Source organism: Aythya ferina (genome assembly GCF_964211825.1).
Source record: "Aythya ferina genome assembly, chromosome: 4".
In the NCBI taxonomy this organism is placed as follows: Eukaryota; Metazoa; Chordata; class Aves; order Anseriformes; family Anatidae; genus Aythya; species Aythya ferina.
In genome coordinates, this window is record NC_140300.1 from 31,846,607 (window position 1) to 31,863,988 (window position 17,382).

The window sequence follows — 17,382 nt, forward strand, 5'->3', positions numbered from 1 at the left end:
AGAAAAAAGGATGCATAGACCAGTTATTTATCAGCTCTAATATCTCCAAATAAGAGAGCCATAATAAGACTAAAGTGTTTATACAATACAAGGGGAAGAAATAAAAAGAGATCATTATTTAGAGTTGCAATTTTATGCCAGGAGTAGAATTTGTTAGTTTTGCCTGGTTATTCCCCGTGTGAGATGTTTGATATTGTTTTACCATTATTGGACTGCTTCACCAGTGTCTTTCCAGTGAAGATTAACCTCCTTGCCTTGTTCCAGGTAGTTTTTCCCTGCCATACAAGCAAGCAAATAGCCCCAGAGGATCAATATCTTGGAAGCACCCAGGCATGAATACCACACTGGGGGCACAGCTCTGATTTATCTGCTAGGCTAGAAACTGGGAACAAGAATGGAAGCAGCTCATTTTTCTCCAACTGTTTTTACCATCTCAGGGTATCGCAACAGTTCCTTTTTCACCTGCCAGTGTGGACAATACACTTGCAGAAATTAAGCAGAGTTAATTCACAAACCAGGTTAATTTATCCTAAGCCCAAAGCTCGAAGCTTCAACCTAATGCTAAGACGTAACACCACAAGCTAAAGGGTTTTATTTAGTTTATAGGTGACTGTGTGAAGAATTTGCTTATGTAAAGCCAAAGCTTGTACATTTCCACACACAACTGTTTCCCAATACAAAAAGCAACACAACTGCTGCAGTGGAGGCTTGATTCTGTCATCACCTTGGAGCAAGCAAAGTTATATTGCTATCACAACATAAATTTGCACATCTGTAATCAGAGAGGATTAACCAGAAGTGTGTTTGTGCTGAATGCCAGTATTTGGTCATTGTTTATTGATATGCTGCCTGCTCAAGTTTACAAGCCAGAGGTCCTTCTGATGATTTCTATCCTGAAGATAAAGAAACATCACAATGTGGCCTAAAATATTAACCACTCTCTCTCTTTTTTTTTTTTTTTCAAATAGAAAAAAGTACTGTACTAAATGAATCCCAGCATGGAACAAAGAACACAATCATTTCTGAAGCATGTCACAAATGTGCCATTCAGAATGTTTTTTCTGATGTTTTTCAAGGCCTGTATTGCATGTTAACTTCAGAGATTACATTGGAGACAACATTACTATCTTCAACAATGTTGTCTCTCCTGAAACAAGACAAACAATTCCAATACTATGACTGCAGAGCTTGGCAGTTGTATCCTGCTTTGCTGAATCTGATTCTTGCATTCACAACATAAACCAACAATCAAGCATAGAAATCAAGAATACTGCAGAGACAAAAAGGTCAGCTAAAAGCCAGTTTGTGAACTCATCAACAGGAAAAGGCAGCAGCTCTCTGCCATGGGAGAGGTATCTTACCTTTTCCACGTCTGAGAGAGATGACAGAGACTGGTTCTGCAGAACCTCTGGAGCCGTGAACGCTCGCAGATCTTGTTGGGACACATTGTCGTCAGTAAACGATACGCTGCCAGATGGAAGCAACAGGAGAGACCATGGAGAAATGATGAATCCCAGAGCAGTAGGATCAGCTGCATTTGAAAGAAGAAAAGAAAAAGCCCCAAATTAACATACGATTGTTCTGTGGCATTCCTTAATGTAATTTTATTAGCTCAAAGACAAATTGAATATCAAAATGCTTCCTTTTCCACCTGTGATGCTTCATAACCACAATAGTAACCCAATTTTCGTCACACTAAAGAGCAATATCTCTTCCTTTTCTTTAGTTCTGTGCCATTATTCATATCACCAAGGTCATGAAGAGCTTGCTAAAATGTCACAGATCTCCTGTCCTCAGGTTATTTCATGTCTGAAACACAGCTGACATCTAAAATGATCAAATTCTAAGATTCTGATTCTATGAAATGCTGTAGGATGCATGTCATTAAGGTGAGATCCTGCATTAAGAACAGAGTTAACTGCTATCTTAATAGCACGGTTGTAGCAGCAATGATCTGAAGAGGGAAGACAAGGTTAGCAGAGAAAAGGAATGCTCTGTATTAAGACCAGCTGATAGGACTGGGACAAGCAGAGAAGTCTTGGGACATTACAGCTGGATCCAGCCCAAAGAAAAAAGTATTTTCAGAACTGAAAAATAAAAAAATTAGAGACAGCAGCGGAAGTGGGCAAAGAGTAAACCCAATCCCTTTTATAAGATCCTCCTTTCAAATCTTAAAACAGCAGAACAAACACTGAACTTAGAGCAAAAAAACCTTTCCTCTTCCATTTTCTTGAGTTAAAATATTTTTTCTATGTTTCTAACAGTAATACAGCTCACTTTCACTGAAGGAGGCACAAGCTTTTAGCGCTGTAAAAATAAAAATTAACTCTGTTTCAAAGAGTTGAGGAAACCCACGTTTGATGGACAGGTTGGTCCTCCTCCTCTGCATAATAAGCAACAACAGCAGAACAACCATTTCCTACTTCAGCACCACCACTAACAACATTTTCCACTCTCCTATCAGCTCAGGATGCTCCCACAGTGCTGGTGCCCAAGCTGTTCAACTATCTTGTAATCTAGAATATTTCTAATCTCCTAGGAAACGTTTTAAATTACTGCATGCAGGTATCAGATGTAAAAGGATCTAGCAAGCCAGCCCTTCCATTCCTTCTGTTCCCCTTTCTCCAAGAAGAGCCAAGGAATTGCTTCTAGGTGTCCCACATTCTCTGACATGGAAAGCAGAACTATATTACTACTTGGCTAGCACAATTATCCAGAAAAACAGAATCACAGAATCACAGAATTTTCTAGGTTGGAAGAGACCTCAAGGTCATCGAGTCCAACCTCCAACCTAACGCTAACAGCCCTCCACTAAACCATATCCCTAAGCTCTACATCTAAAACATCCAATTTTGAATTCCTGCAGCTCAAAGCTTCCCCTCCTACCAGTGCATGCAGAAAAAATCATTCAGCAGAGAAGCCACCAATACATTTTTCAACCTAAGATGAACACACTCGGTGTTACAAACGTTCTTTAAAACCCTAAACAGAGTTTTCCCTTACAAAGGAAAAGGGACCACTGAGGGCAACAAACATTCTAGAAGATCCTGCAGACTCTACTTGAATTAATTATTTCAAGTTTAAACACCTGAGAGCGATTAGTAAGTGGACCTGTAAAAACTTGTGCTTTTCACTTTAAAATGTTTCTACTTAAACAGACTTTTTCTGGAAGTTTTTAGAGCCTCCACATAAACAGAGAAGTCCCCATTCAATAGTAACTTGAAAATACTCAATTTATAAACCCAAGCCAAAAAAAGCACAGGATGTAGGCTGTTTTGTTACCCTGTGACTCATGTTTTTTTTCTTCATAGGAACTTGGTTACAGAAAGTTTGTTACACTTTTTCTAATTCATCAGTGTGTTATGCTAAAAGCTGGTATGAAGAGTTTATAATTCGCATTGCAGAAATGGTTTCTCCCCACTTTTTATGACATAGAAGAGAAGCTCTCAGTCTTCTTGCCTCAAGTGGACATACTTCATTGTTCTGCCTTCATCTTCTGGATCCAAAGGAAGTAATTGCTGCAGAAGGCAGCTCTGATCACACCGGCTAAATCAATTCAACTCTGGTACGGAGCTGCTGAGCTGCCCATCGAAACCAGCACACTTCACCGCAAGCAACAACGACAAAAAAAAACTACCCTAAAAATATACAAGATACAAACATAAAACCCTACACAATGATCTTTCTCTTCTTGTTCAGAGAGGATACACAGGAGAAAGAGGGTTTTCCTATCATATTAAAAAATAAACTGGAGAGACAAGGCAACGTATGGTACTTGAGCCTACCAACATCAGTATAAGGCAAAGTAAATAAAACATATGGGTGAACTAACAAGCGTTGTACACGTTTATTTCTGTTTCTAGAGCTTGCCCAGTGTCACCGTTTTTCCAAATATTGAATTTATCAAGCTCTGAAAAGAAAAAAAAGAACAACAAAACAAAACACAGCCAAATCACTGAAGAATTCTATTTGCTGAGCTACTTCAGCAACATGAAATAGATTTGGCCAGGAGGAAAACTTGATGCAGACATTAATCACCAGTTGTCACACTGCAGTACGTACTTTCCTTCTTCCCCATGGGGATCCCACTGACCCCTAGCTTCAAAAAGATTTAAGCCTGTCATCATTTGTATTACCATGAAGAGATATCTGCTTGATAGAGTGGGAAAAATCATCAATTGTGCTCAAGATGGTGATTTTACTGCAGCACGTAGCAGACACACAGCATGAAGTACACAAGATCACCTCTTCAGGCACCTTCTCTGGTCACAAATCTATCACAAATCAAATTAATTGCCTCAAAACTCTTGCAACTGCAAATTTATCCCAAAAATAATATTTTGAAGTTACTCTACTCTTCCACTTCACTGTTTGTGCCACAGAAAAAAGTAACAAAGACAGAACGCATCCCAGAGCCAGGGACCAGAACAAAACAACAGGAACTCCTTTCCAGAGATAACATTCATGTCATCTCCTCTTTAAGGCTTTCAGAAACATTTCTAAGAGCAGTGAGGGAAATCTATTGCTCAAAATACTGGGGAAAATGATACAAGAAGAGAGCTGAGCCCGTCTTCCTGAAAGCGCTGCAAGTCAGGGTATGGTTCCCAGTCAGTTTTACATCCAGGAGGTTTTTGGCCACGCTGGTGCTGTGCTGCCAGCCTTCTGAGTTCATGCACGAACTATGCAGCTTGGTAACAAAACACTTGTGAGAGCACAGTTTATCCAGCAGTGCCAAGACACAGATAAATAGTGTGGTCTTACTTGAAGGGAAAGAGTGAATTGGCTTTAAAGGCAGTAAAAACTGGAGGATCATTCAGCTGCAGAGCATCTGGAAAATAAAAGAAAGGCTTCTAAACCTTTAAATGGTTTAACAGGATGCAAGTTGCCAAAGGAAAAAACAAAACAAAACAGAAAACAAACATTCTAAGAGAGAGCGAGTTCAGGCAGCAGTTTAAAACTGATCCATTTTACAACAGTGAGGGCTGGTAACTCTGAATTCCTAAACAACAGGTAGACTTCAAGCTCTTCAAGTTGTGATTTCTCCTACTTTTTCTCCCTTAGGCCATAGCAATTAGCAAAAAATGGTAGGAAATGACAAACATTTCAACCCTTTCAGGACACTGAAATGTCTTAAGAGAGTCAACACCCCAAATAAACCAAAAAAACAAAACCAACAACCCAAAACGTACACGCACAGGATTCTCAATGTTTGCCTCTTTGCGTTGCTCCCCAGCCACCGCCAAGATGCAGGAGGATGGGACTGAGCAGAAAGCCTTGGCATGACATTCAACCACTGGAACCCAGCAGCACAGGGAGGAATGGGAGGTGTACTGAAAGTTACTCTTTCCTCAGAGGACTGGAGCAAGAAATAACGTGAATGACTAGTTTCTGGGAAACCCCTGTCACTCCCAGGACTCTCCCTGCTCAGGGTAACAGCACGCCATGCCTTTCCATCACCCCAAGCACACCCTGCAGAGTTCAAGAAAGAGTGCAAGTAAAAAGCAAGACTTGCTTAGGGAAGACCAGAAACCCAACCAAATCTAGAAGTCTGGCCTCATTCCTTCTCCTACACTAAAGGATCAAACGTTAGCACAATGTGGAAAAAAACATTTTGCAACAGTTATTGGTGAAGGGGAAAAAGAACATATTAACACCTGCCTCCAGGGGGGTTGCTGGTAAATGAGGAGGATATGTTTCCTCTTATTGCCTCTTCCCTCCTGTCAACTGAAGGAATCCATTCCCTGCCCTTTTTCCCCTAAAACCAAGTAGCTCTGATTACTGGAACCCACCACCAGCTTCCATCAACAAGTTTCATTTTGCCTTCTTCCCTTTTGTTAAACTTACCCAAGCTAAGCAGATGCAGTGGCATGACTCGACAAGATTTACAGGTCCCCCCAAAAAAACCACAACTGTCTTTCCTCACATGCACTTTCAGATGGCATCGCCTTTTTTTTTTTTTTTTTTAAACATAAATCACTCTCTGTTTATATTTCTGTGCAGAAAGCCAGTCTGTTCAGTGATGTCTTCACTCAGCTTGCCTTTCTATTATCAGAAAGGTTTCCTCCCCATCTCTTCCTCCTCTCCCTCTGAACACACGTTTCTCTAGGAACACACAATGGGACTACTTCCAGACCCCAGGAAGCACTCTAGCACAGGAATGGCTTACGCCACCGAGTCTTTCCCACTTTGAAGTTTTGATAAACCCTCTCCAGTTCAACCTCTTCAATTAGAAGAGTGCCTGGCTTACTCTCCTGAGTGCCGGCGAGCACAGCGCGCTCCTTATACCTACACGCTTGCCTCCGAGATGCTTCACTTCAAAGCCTTGTTCCTTTGACTTCATGCAGCACTGACTGCAAGATACAGCATGTCTGAAACAGCTGATACACCCTCTGAACAACAAAATAGTTATTGCAGATAATTAAACAGATGTAAGAGAAGGGCAGGTCTGGTATCGGCGTTTTCAAACCTCCAGATTAATTTCAACTTCACTACAACTGATGTCAGAACTGCAACTAGGAGTACTGGATTGTCTTTCTCCTCCATTTAACAGCTTATAACATGCTGACAAGACAGCTACCAGAGTTGATCTTCTAAATCAGTGATTAGCAACTGGGCATTTCCATCTAATTTTTCACTGCTTATAATGACTGCAATCAAATTTTTAAGTATTTTAATGGGTTCAACAATTTTGAGAACTGTAAGTACAACTAAGCATAAGAACATGCACATCTATGGATCAGTCACTGAATTTGACGTGGTGTGATCTGTGATTAAGAATGTAAAACATGGAATTTCATTATGTACTTCTTCTATTCAGTGCTTTGATGGATAAATAGACAGACGCACCAAGAGACAACAAGTATAAATCAACAAGTCACTAAATCTGTCACAGAGGCTTGCCTAAGTAGTTTTCCCTAATTTCCTGAAACTAGTTTAAATAACAAATGAATTGAAGAACACTTTCTCAGTTGGTGGAACAAGAACAAGAATTGCCAACTTCAAAATTCTACCAGGATTTAATAAATAAATACATCAGTGGTTGCTTGGGTTAGCAATTCGTTTAAGTGTGTGTGGTTGCTGGACTGGTGTAGGAGGTTTCCAACAAAAGGCAAGTTAAGTGATGGCAATTTCCATGGTTGTTCTGTCCTCCTGATTTCAAAACAGTTGGACCATGCTGCTGAATTCTTTTTTGCTGTTGATGCTGCTTTAAAATAAAGAAACTTAATATAGAAAACATATCAAAGCTTAGATCTAGTTACAAAACAACATTATCAGGGGATCCAGAGCTATACAAGAGCAAGAAAAGACCATCCCTGAGATTGATCAGAGTCAAGCCTGTGGTGAACTTGCCAAAACTCAGAGCTTGCCTTTGTGGCCCTCTGCCCAGGAGTGGCTGGTCAGTTCTGAAAAACGGACAATTTGACTTCTGCCACTGAACAGCTCTTTTGTGCCCTCTGTATTTCTAGAATTTAACTGTGGAGAGCAGGATTTCCCTAGAATCCTCCATATGCTGCAAGTCCCTGACAAAGAGCAAATGAAATTGAGTCAGACAAGAAAGCCCACAGGAACCTTTGCATTCTGTTCTGCAGCGCTGCAACACATCTCTACAAGCCAGCACAGAAACTGATATTCAAGATGACCAAACAAGATGTCTACAGTTTTTTTCCTTAGCAAAGCCAAATCTTCATTAAAGACTTGTTATCTTAATCTTGCTGGGAGGAATTAAGTTGTTTTTGTCAACCATTGTTACATTGTAAAGCTCTTTCATTTAGGTGTCTTTTAAAGAGCATTTTACCACAGGGCTATACCCCAGGTTAATTAATAGCATGCGACTGAAAATAATTTGCTGAACTAGCAGAACAACTCAGTAAAACACCTTCATATCCCAAAAGAGACAATCTTCTGGCACTGATTTTATCTGAAGCTGTGTTTTGGTATTCACTGATAGGAAGCAAGACCAGAAACTTCTGCCATCTTAGCCAGTCTTGACTGGCAAACACTCCCCTACCTTAAAAGCATACACCACAAGTCCTGGGGCAGATTTCCATTTTGTGCTCTCATCTTTCAGTACTTGTCCCTCCAAAGGAGGGCTGCCTGTGTTCTCATTCTCAACACTTCCTTGAAGCCTTCACAGTAATTATAACTCTTCTGCACTACTCAAGCTATTACTACTCAGTTTTCAGTGGAGACTTCTATTAAGTCTACACTTCTTAAGTAGTTTCTCTGCTATGTATTTAGGGTGCTGGCTTCTTTCAGGTGGACTTCAAGATGGAGCTCACGGTGTTGATTCTCGGGTATGAACCTGTAATCTTTCAAGATACTCTTTAGTTCAAGTCTCCCATGGACTCACCAACCCACTGTCTTAAAAAAATGGTTTTCATAGAGATGCAACAGAGAAAAAGAGAGGAGAGAAGACACCAGCTTCCCCTTTAATTTCATGATTATGATCTTAAGTAAATCTTGCTCAGGTATCAAGTGCTATATGAAAGTTTCTGCCCATATGTGCCTTCTTTTGGAGTTCTGTGAACTATTCAGAGATGATACATATATCCATGTATGAGACAGATCTAGCGTCTGACTAGATATTTTCTAAAGCATATCTTAAAAACCTTAGTTTCAGCAAGATTATACATTCAAGCTAATCCTTGCAAAAATACAACAGAATATGCAAAAACACATCAGAATTTTCCCTCAGTAATCAAGATATATCTCTTGCATAGTAATGTGGCAAAACAATAGCCATTTTTAAAGTGAGAACTTGTGATTTTTCCTGAATCAAGTTAAATACTCATACAGACGGATGCCTAGACAGAAGGAGATGACAGCCCCATGTTTTCTCAAATGCTAGATGCATCATCGAAACGCATGCTCTATCTGAGGTCAGGTCACCTAAGTCCAAAACTTCATAAAAATGGGGAGGAAAAAAATGGTGGGTGGGTGAGCAATGAGCTTAAGGACTTGCAGATTATAAAAAAGGAAAGGAAAACCTAAGGGAGAAAAGGGCACCATACTTAGATCAAATGCTAGAACAGATGATCATTAGCAACACTGCAGATGCTCACCTTAAAACCAACTACTTTGGGGGAGGTAGGAAGAAGGGAGATTTATTTCTAACTCCTGGAAAGCAAAAACATGCACTCACATTCCTCTCAGTATCTATACCAGGATTGCTAAACCCACTCTGGGGAGTGATTCCTGACCATCTGCTCAAGTTTTCAGCGGCTCACCTTCACCTCACTCAGGACTAAATCACTTCAGAGCAAACTGGTCATGACAGCACTATACTATGCTGTAGAGTACACTACAACAGATTGCTCTGATGGCCTCAGAGGTATTTATCTTTTTTTTATATGTTTCTATCTCATTTCTAAGTGTCTAGAACAATACAGGGACTATGTGGTAGTTTCCTACCAAAGTGAAGTTGTCACCACATGAAACCACGTGTCGTGTGTCCTGACAGAACATAAAGGAATGGCTGAAAACAGCCTCAGGGTTGAGGTGCACCTAGGAGCAATTTATTATGCACATTTAGAGTCTATGAAGAACAAGAGAGTATGTTACAGGTCAACGTAACCAAGATGTTTCCATTCCATATATCCCTCCTTTCAAATGCTTACCTTTTCTGAATAGCTCTTGAAGGCTCTCTGCACTTTGATTCAAAATAGCCCATATTTCTTCTTCTTGCAGTGGCCCGCCCCGAACCTCCAGTGCCTCAGCCAGTGACACATGCATGTTACCTGGGAAATAAGACACAACCCGTTTAAGAGTGCTTAACAGCTATTTTCTCCTTGTATGCAGCACTCACGTAGTAATAAACAGTTTTCAACTCAGTCACAAAAAGTCTCTGCTATTAACAGAACTCAGCAGATATACACAGTAAGGACCACCTGCTCTTAGACAGATGAGAAACAGGCTATGACAGCAATGATCCACATTAATATGATAGGTTGCTAAACCAATACATTCAATAAACTGTTGTTAGTCCTTATATTATGAACAAGAGTTTGCTCTGTTAAAAAAAATGACAACAATTAATAGCTACAGCTGATTTGCATTAATAGTCCTATGAAAATGATTCTGAAAGGCCTAATTAAAATCAGCTGCTGTTAGAAAAGGAAGCTTTTGTGACAGATTTTCAGAGGGCTGTTTGTATTATTTCATGAGCAAACAATATGAAGCACAGCCTGCAAACATACAAGCGAGCTGCGGGTCTGACAGGTATCCATCCTGTGTTCATCTTCTGTGTACATGTAACAAAGTGAAGGAAAATCATACAACTGCTTCACATACAACTGGCACAGAGTCTGCACAAAAGGTGCTAACTATTCTAAATATTCTTTAGCATAGAAAGTGCTAAATATTGTAAATAAAATATGCTGGACGCTACACCACTACCAAAAATCTCCCTGAAATACTTCCCTACCACTCCCTCTTCCCAGTCCTGCAAAATGCTGATTATTTTCAGCTGTGATTAAACAATAGCAGGGACTGCTCTGCAGGCGATATAAACCATTTGCCTATTTAACACCACTACTGAGCCCATAAGCATGTCTGCTCCATCTCCCAAATCCATTACATCAACAGGACAAGAATTGTACATGAAGCAGTTTCTAGATCACAAGAGCAAGTCAATGAATATCCATCCAGCTACAAAGGCCACAGCTGTAGCGTGGTAAGCCAGAAGATCTGCTTGTACAAAGCCAGCAGTAGCTTGGCTGAAAGAAAAAAATAAGTGAATAAATTAAAAATGATGTTGAAAGCCCAGGTAGAATAGAGCAAAACTTCAGTCATTACCAACACGGTCACGTGCAAAACACTGAGTTGGGATTTGAGTGGGACTCTAAGGAGAGTTCTCTATTTTTCTAACTTTTCTTCCCCAAGAAGATCAACAAAACCAAGAAATTTTGTAACTCTTCTTCCTCTAGAAAGACCTGTGACATTTTTTCCCCATGTTTTTCATTTTCCCCTGCCCCTCCAGAGCCCCAGGCGCACTGGACTTGGTCCAGCTGCCATTATTCCTGTGGGCCTGAGAACTCCCAAAGCTGTTCGCTCATATTGCAAGGCAATGAAATCTAAAATCATAGTGGTGACTTGACCCTAATAGTCCTCAGAAAGAATAAGGAAATGATGTTGTGATTTCTGCCGTTTCCTTCAAGTTTGTGCTGACCTATTTATGGTCTTTGGTTACCCTGGAAATGACCAGAAGAAAACACTGTCTGAAACTGCATTTTCTATTCTCTGCAGGCGCTGTGCACCGTAATCCTGCACTCTCTGTGGATTTTACATGAGGAGAAAGAGGCAATTTGTAGGAATGGTAAGCTGTACAGTGCACAGTTCTTCCAAATTTGCTGCCTCCTCAGATTCTAGGGCCCTGCAATAGTGTCCAGCCTGTTGTGAATACGAAAGCTGGAGTGCTGAGTGCTCAATACACTCATAACCTTTTCGTTTAGGGCAATGCCTCTAAGTTCTGATACACCGCAACACTCTGACACCATCAAGTCACTTATACAGGGGCAAATCATACAAAGCTTTTGTAAAAATCCCTATCAAACTGTTCAGACTGCTGCCTTCACTTCCTTCAGTCATTGTGTTTTTCAGACTATCAGGAGGACTAGCAAAAAGCATCCAGCTGCACCCGGAAAGTTCTCTTCCCCAGGTGAGAAATCGGGGCACAGCTGTGATCCCCAGGCACGTCAAAGGGCTCAGTGCTATGAACTCTGTGTGAACCAGGCAGGCGTGGATCCTACACCCACCCCAAAACCATGCAAGGTCCCAGCAACACGTGTGAGGTGCCATGCACGCTGCTGGAAGTGCAGCATAGTGCAGGGAGGCGGCGGGCACACGAGAAGAGGTGACACTGGAGAAGTGTGCACACACGTTACTTGCAAGTTGCTTGCTCCAGAACTTACTTCTTGACCATACAAGAGGGCAATTTCCACAGGAAAGGAGTTGCACCATGCGGAGGCCGCCTTTTTTTTTTTTTTTTTTTTTTGCTTCAGGACAAGAGAGTAAATTCAGGTGTAAATCATTTGTATCAACAAGCCCTGAGTGCAGTTTCTCACCCTCCACGCCATTCTGCCCTAAGCCATGCAGGCAGCACAGTTCCAAGAAAGAATGCAGCTTGGGCCAAAGGCCTCTCCCAGATCTCAAACACTTCCTTTAAAAAGCCTGTTTACCTCACCGGGGCCAGCTGCCAGCTCCTCCCTGCAAGGCAGACGGCTTATCCACTCCCTGATGAGTGGGATGAGCAGCTCTGTCTCTTCCCTGTAAAGTCAGCTAGGGAACCTCCTCGCCCCTGTGCTCTGCCGCCTGTGTAGAGATGGGCAGTGAGAGCAGCCCCCACGCCAAGCCACGCTGCCAAACCTCCCCTCGGCCACGTATCCGCTGAGTTGTCATCCTGCTGCTTTTCAAATTTAAGACAATTTGCTTTTTGATCATTTGTGCGTGCCGCAGAGGTGCTCCAGATCCTCACGTTCCCCCACCACTGAGGTTTTCCTCACACCTTTGAAATTGGAGCTGGAATTCATTTGAAATTTGGGATGGAAGCTCCCCAACAGCAACTGAGAATCAGGCGCAGCTGAATAGCCTAATCTTTCCTGCCTTTACTGAGCTCTTGCCACTTGAAGTATTCAGAAGCTATTGCAATAACTGTGTTTAATAAAGACTAGAGAAGCAGTATTTTGGTCAAAGCTCCTACACAAGCATTAAACTTAAAGGGTTGAACTGCTTCAACTCAGCCTTTGTTCAACTCCTGCGTGTTTTGTTTTTAACACCACGCGTTGTTTGCTTTTGACCTCGCCTTCCACATCAGCGCTTTTCCCGATGTTGCAAATTCAGAACCCAAACTCCAAGTCAAAACCTCTGCTCGAACGGCCTCAGCTCCCCAAGACGCCTGCAGCTACCTCATTCCTGTTTGGTATCTCATCAGACTATACTGCCAAGAAACGTCGGGAACAGCTGCTCCGCTTACGCTCACTGTAGTTTGGAAGATGTGCTACAAAGAGTGAAAAAAAAAAAAAAGGCTGAAAACCATTGTACTCTGCTATTTGTTTTACTCCTCTGACAAAATCTGAAACAGACCAAAGAGGTCAGAAGAAGGCTCTGTAAAAATCCAATTAAAAAAAAAAAAAGTTATTTTGGTGAAAACAGCCTTTTCTGAGGGGCGTTTTTCTCTTCACAGATAAGCACGGAGCCCTTTATCAACTTCTCTTTTGTCGATTCAAATGTTTGAAAGCAGAAGCAGACTTAACGAGACCATATCGTGTACTTCTGTCAAAAAAAACACCAACAACCACCTCTTAAAATGAGAATCTCTAAAACCACAGTCAGCTGCCTAAAAATAAACCGCTGCTTTATTGAGCACTTGCCGCATGTCAAGTGCTTTCTAGAAGCACTCCATGTTCACAAATCCCAGTGAAACTGCACTGGAGCTGGACCAGGACAGCTTGGAAAGTCTGACCTCTCCCATTACAGAGCCTAAGCACCTCGAGTCATTACCATGCCCTGTAATTTCAGAACGCTGGCACCCATCCTATTTATTTGCATTGCCCCACATCTTACATCCCGAAGAAGACCTGGAATGCATCTATCAATTAGTTTATCCCCAATAACACTGTTGCTGAAACTCTGCTTAAGTACAGAACCCTGGAGCCTAGTTCGAAAGCTTTTGCTTCAATACTCTTTGAAACCTTAGCTGCGGGTCCGATTTGCATAGACTGCCCACAAAATAAAGTAACGTTTGCAAATATTCAAGTCAAGCATGCAGTCAGGGTAAATATATGAGCTAATCAAGTCAGCTGCGTTTATATATAATTTTTTTTTAGAATCCTGAAGTGATGATACTTATTGCAAATTAGTATTATTTATCTATTAAAGAATAAAGAAACCAGCCCTGTACCACATCCACTTTTTTCACTTCTCCTACAGATATGAAGAGGGGACAAAAATGGAGAAGAGCCCTGCAAGATGCAAATCCCTCCTCCTCCCCCTTTAACCCCCGCTTTTTTTTTTTGTTTTAAAGTTTTGTTAGGTCTCTAAACAAGTACTGGAAATCATGTGAATCAAAGTTTGAGACCAAATATGCTTCTTGATGCCTTTCATTCAATCGGTTACCTGATAAAAATATAATCTGAGCACTCATTCTTTATTCTGGAGATGCCACTAGAGACCATGATTACTACCATTAGAACCTTTTTCCTCTGCTCCACTTTTGGCAGAGCTCAGCTGCTTCCATTCCTGTTTTTCCTTTTGTCTTCTCCTCTCTCCTGCAGGCAGACAGGACAAAATACCAGCAAAACACTCCCGTACTCCTGGGCCTCACATTTTTATCGAGAAACTCTCAGTTTCCTGAGAGTTGCATCTCCTCTTCGAACTGACTGCTTCATCCTGGAGCTTACACCTCTGAATTAAAGGAGCAGAAACTAACTGAAAGTTGTGGCAAAACAAAGACTACGACAGAAGCTGCGCACTGCCTGAAGCCCAGGACACTGCTGTTCAAGCTACACGGTGCTGCTCCCACACACTAACAGCTGAGACGTTAGCATTTCCTTGCGAAGCCTTAACTAACTCAGTCTCGTATTCCAGTGTCTGGAAGACAAAGGAATGTGACTTATTTATCATCTTGGCGCGCACCTCCAGGGCAAGCATAGCTTATTTTAGTTGAGAAGTGTTTGCTTTTTTTCCTGGAAGGTGGAAAGAAATCAGCTTTCGGCACCAGAGCGAATTCGCAATGGAAGACGAGCAAGGGTTATTGCTGACAATATGCTCCCTCCCTGGCTTTTCTGTCTCTCTATCACCAGAACCAGATAAACTTGTTTATCTGAGGTCTCATGTAAGACAAACTAGTAAATCCAGTCCAAAACGTATATAATAATCATCATGAAAGTCATGTTTTCTAGGCAACTGCAAAATGTTCTCTTATACAGCAGGGTAGCTGATGTTTCACATCTGATATTAAAATTCTATTCAGAATAGCGTATAATTATCACTACAAAGTAAGCATAATCCACATAAATCAGGGCATGACTCTCGTATCCCTCTCTTGGTTTAATTGTCAGTGTAAGATCCTTGGGTAACTCCCTTATTTTGCTGCTGATCAGCTCCACCTCGGATAGGCACGTCTCCTTGCTGCGTCTCTCCGGCTCACTACTTTCATTTTAATTGCTAAGTAGTGACGGAGTACTTGTGACTAATACAAACTTTTATAAAGGGAAAAAGCAGAAATTTCAGGGCTGCAAAGACAGCTGGGTAACATCAACACTTCTCAAGTAACAGATGAACCCCTAGCACCCCTATTCACACAACAGATGAAACTCTTCCACCGACACAAAACAATCGCAAGCAAAACACGCCGTGCTCTTGAAAGCCTAATTTCCTGAGGCAGCGATGCGCTGCCACATTCCTCCACTCAAACCAATCCCAGGAGGTGCAGCAGTCTCAGTGAAGATGCCTTCCCTCCATGCTGCTCTTCCCGGTGCACAGAGGCAGTCAGGCTCTTCAGATGATGTATCTTCAGGGATGACACCGCCGCGGTCAGGTCTGCCTTGGTGACAGGCGCTGTCACCGCACCTAAGCCAGACCACGCTGACACCACCTGCGAATGGCACCTCCAGCTCCCCCGCTGCTGTGCGAAGAGCTGCACATTCCTCACGTGCTATAAAAAGGTCGGGACTGAAGCCTGTCCTTGTGCACTTGCAGCTCTTCCTGCAAGCAAAGCAGGAACGTGAGCTCTGGCTGGAGAAGCAGCAACAGTGGCACACACACCGCTGAAATATTGTTTCACAACTAAGCTCTCTCCTGTGGTGATGAGGCGATGCCGACTGCAACACACTAGATACAGTCTCTAGTACCGCTGGGTTCAGATTCTGTTAGATATTAATCTTTCCCTTCTCAGTAACAGAGAACGATACCTTGCTTTATAACTATCCCTTCTCAGCGCAACATCCCTTGCAGTAAGGCAATAATGAGTGTAAATGAAGGCAGCGTGACTGGATCAGCAGGAACCTAGGCACAGATCTTGCCAAAAGAGTAGGAGTCCTCAAATTTCTTGGATGCAGCATTACAAAAAGAAAGTTCAGTTCAGGAAGATTTACATTTCCCCCCCCCCCCCCAAGAAAATGGCTGACTTTCAAATAGGTGTAAATATATCATGAAACTGAGATGATAAAATATTGAGAAAAAAAAAAAATAATTCTCACCAACTTTAGTAAGACAATCATTAAGATTGTAGCAGTATTTGGAAATTGCTGTTAAATTCAAAATCATCTTAACAAGTACAAAGACTCCCCCCAAGACACGTTATTTCAAAACCAGACTTGAATCCTATACGTTCAAGTCCAGTCCTTCAACAAATCGCTTTCCTTTGCTGCTGTCATGATGGTTGAGCTGCAGGGTTCACTCCGTTTTTCATATTTTTAGCCCCATGGAGGAAGGGGGGTATATGAGCAAAAAGCCCTGTTAGTGTCATGCATGTGACCGGTCAGTTTCTCCCTAGTCAGAAGAATCTATGGTATGGTACTCATGTGAGAAATATGCTGATTTGAGGAACAACTCTGCTGTGTTTTTAGTTTGCAGTCAGCACACTTGCATACTCCAACTAGTGATCTGCTAGCAGGGAACACAGCTTGTGTGTTCAGCCAGGATAAATCTCTGGCATCTGGCAGATTATCTGTCCTAACTATCTGTAGGGCCTACCTTGCACCTTTTCTTCTATCTTTGATGCTCAAGGGAGTAACACTCCCAACTTCTCAGAAATGGCAGCTTCTCTAAGTGGCTGCTTATATTGCCCAAACACAGGCAACCACCAGAGAATCCCAGGACTTGCAGCAGGAAAAAAAGAAACACAACACTGCTACCTTTCCAGACAGTTACAATTTCATGCTTCATTTCTGGAAAAGAAACTGCAGTGCCACACGGCACAAGGAATAGAGCATTACGAGGTCTGCAGCTAGATGACACCACAGATACCTTATCTGTGAACTCACCTGTCTGGGAATAAAGCTATTACTCACACAAGAGATGACTAATTCTCATTGTGAAAGGCTCAATTTCTACCCTGAAAAACAGACAAGACAGAACAGAAGCCTACGTTTCAGCTGTCAAGAGCTGTATACACAAGAACAGCAGCATTTTTTAGGACCAATGCACAGGCTGAGAGGTCCTTTTTCTACTTAAATTGAACCAATTCAAGATCAGTAGCAAATATCAAGTCTTCCTCAAAGAGCGCAGCATTTTCTTCGCTCTTCTACAGCAGGAAGAGACCTTTTGCTCTCAGAAAAACTGAACTTGGTATGCAGCATCCTTAGGTAGGAGTAAGAATGAAGATATGGTATCACAAGACATCAGCTATATGCTTTTGATATGCCCAAAATACAATTTAAGAGA

At 41.8% G+C, this 17,382-nt stretch overlaps 1 protein-coding gene across 5 annotated transcripts in view; it reads right to left on the bottom strand.

Moving 5' to 3' along the window:
• The window catches only part of PTPN13 (protein tyrosine phosphatase non-receptor type 13), a 109,661-nt gene that overhangs the window by 76,387 nt on the left and 15,892 nt on the right, over positions 1–17,382 (bottom strand). For all 5 annotated transcript variants that reach the window (XM_084518037.1, XM_084518038.1, XM_084518039.1 and 2 more), the window contains exons 2-3: positions 9,618–9,737; positions 1,362–1,531 (exon numbers count right to left, since the gene is read on the bottom strand). In XM_084518037.1, the coding sequence (XP_084374163.1) occupies positions 1,362–1,531; positions 9,618–9,737 (290 nt within the window). The remainder of the gene's footprint in view (positions 1–1,361; positions 1,532–9,617; positions 9,738–17,382) is intronic.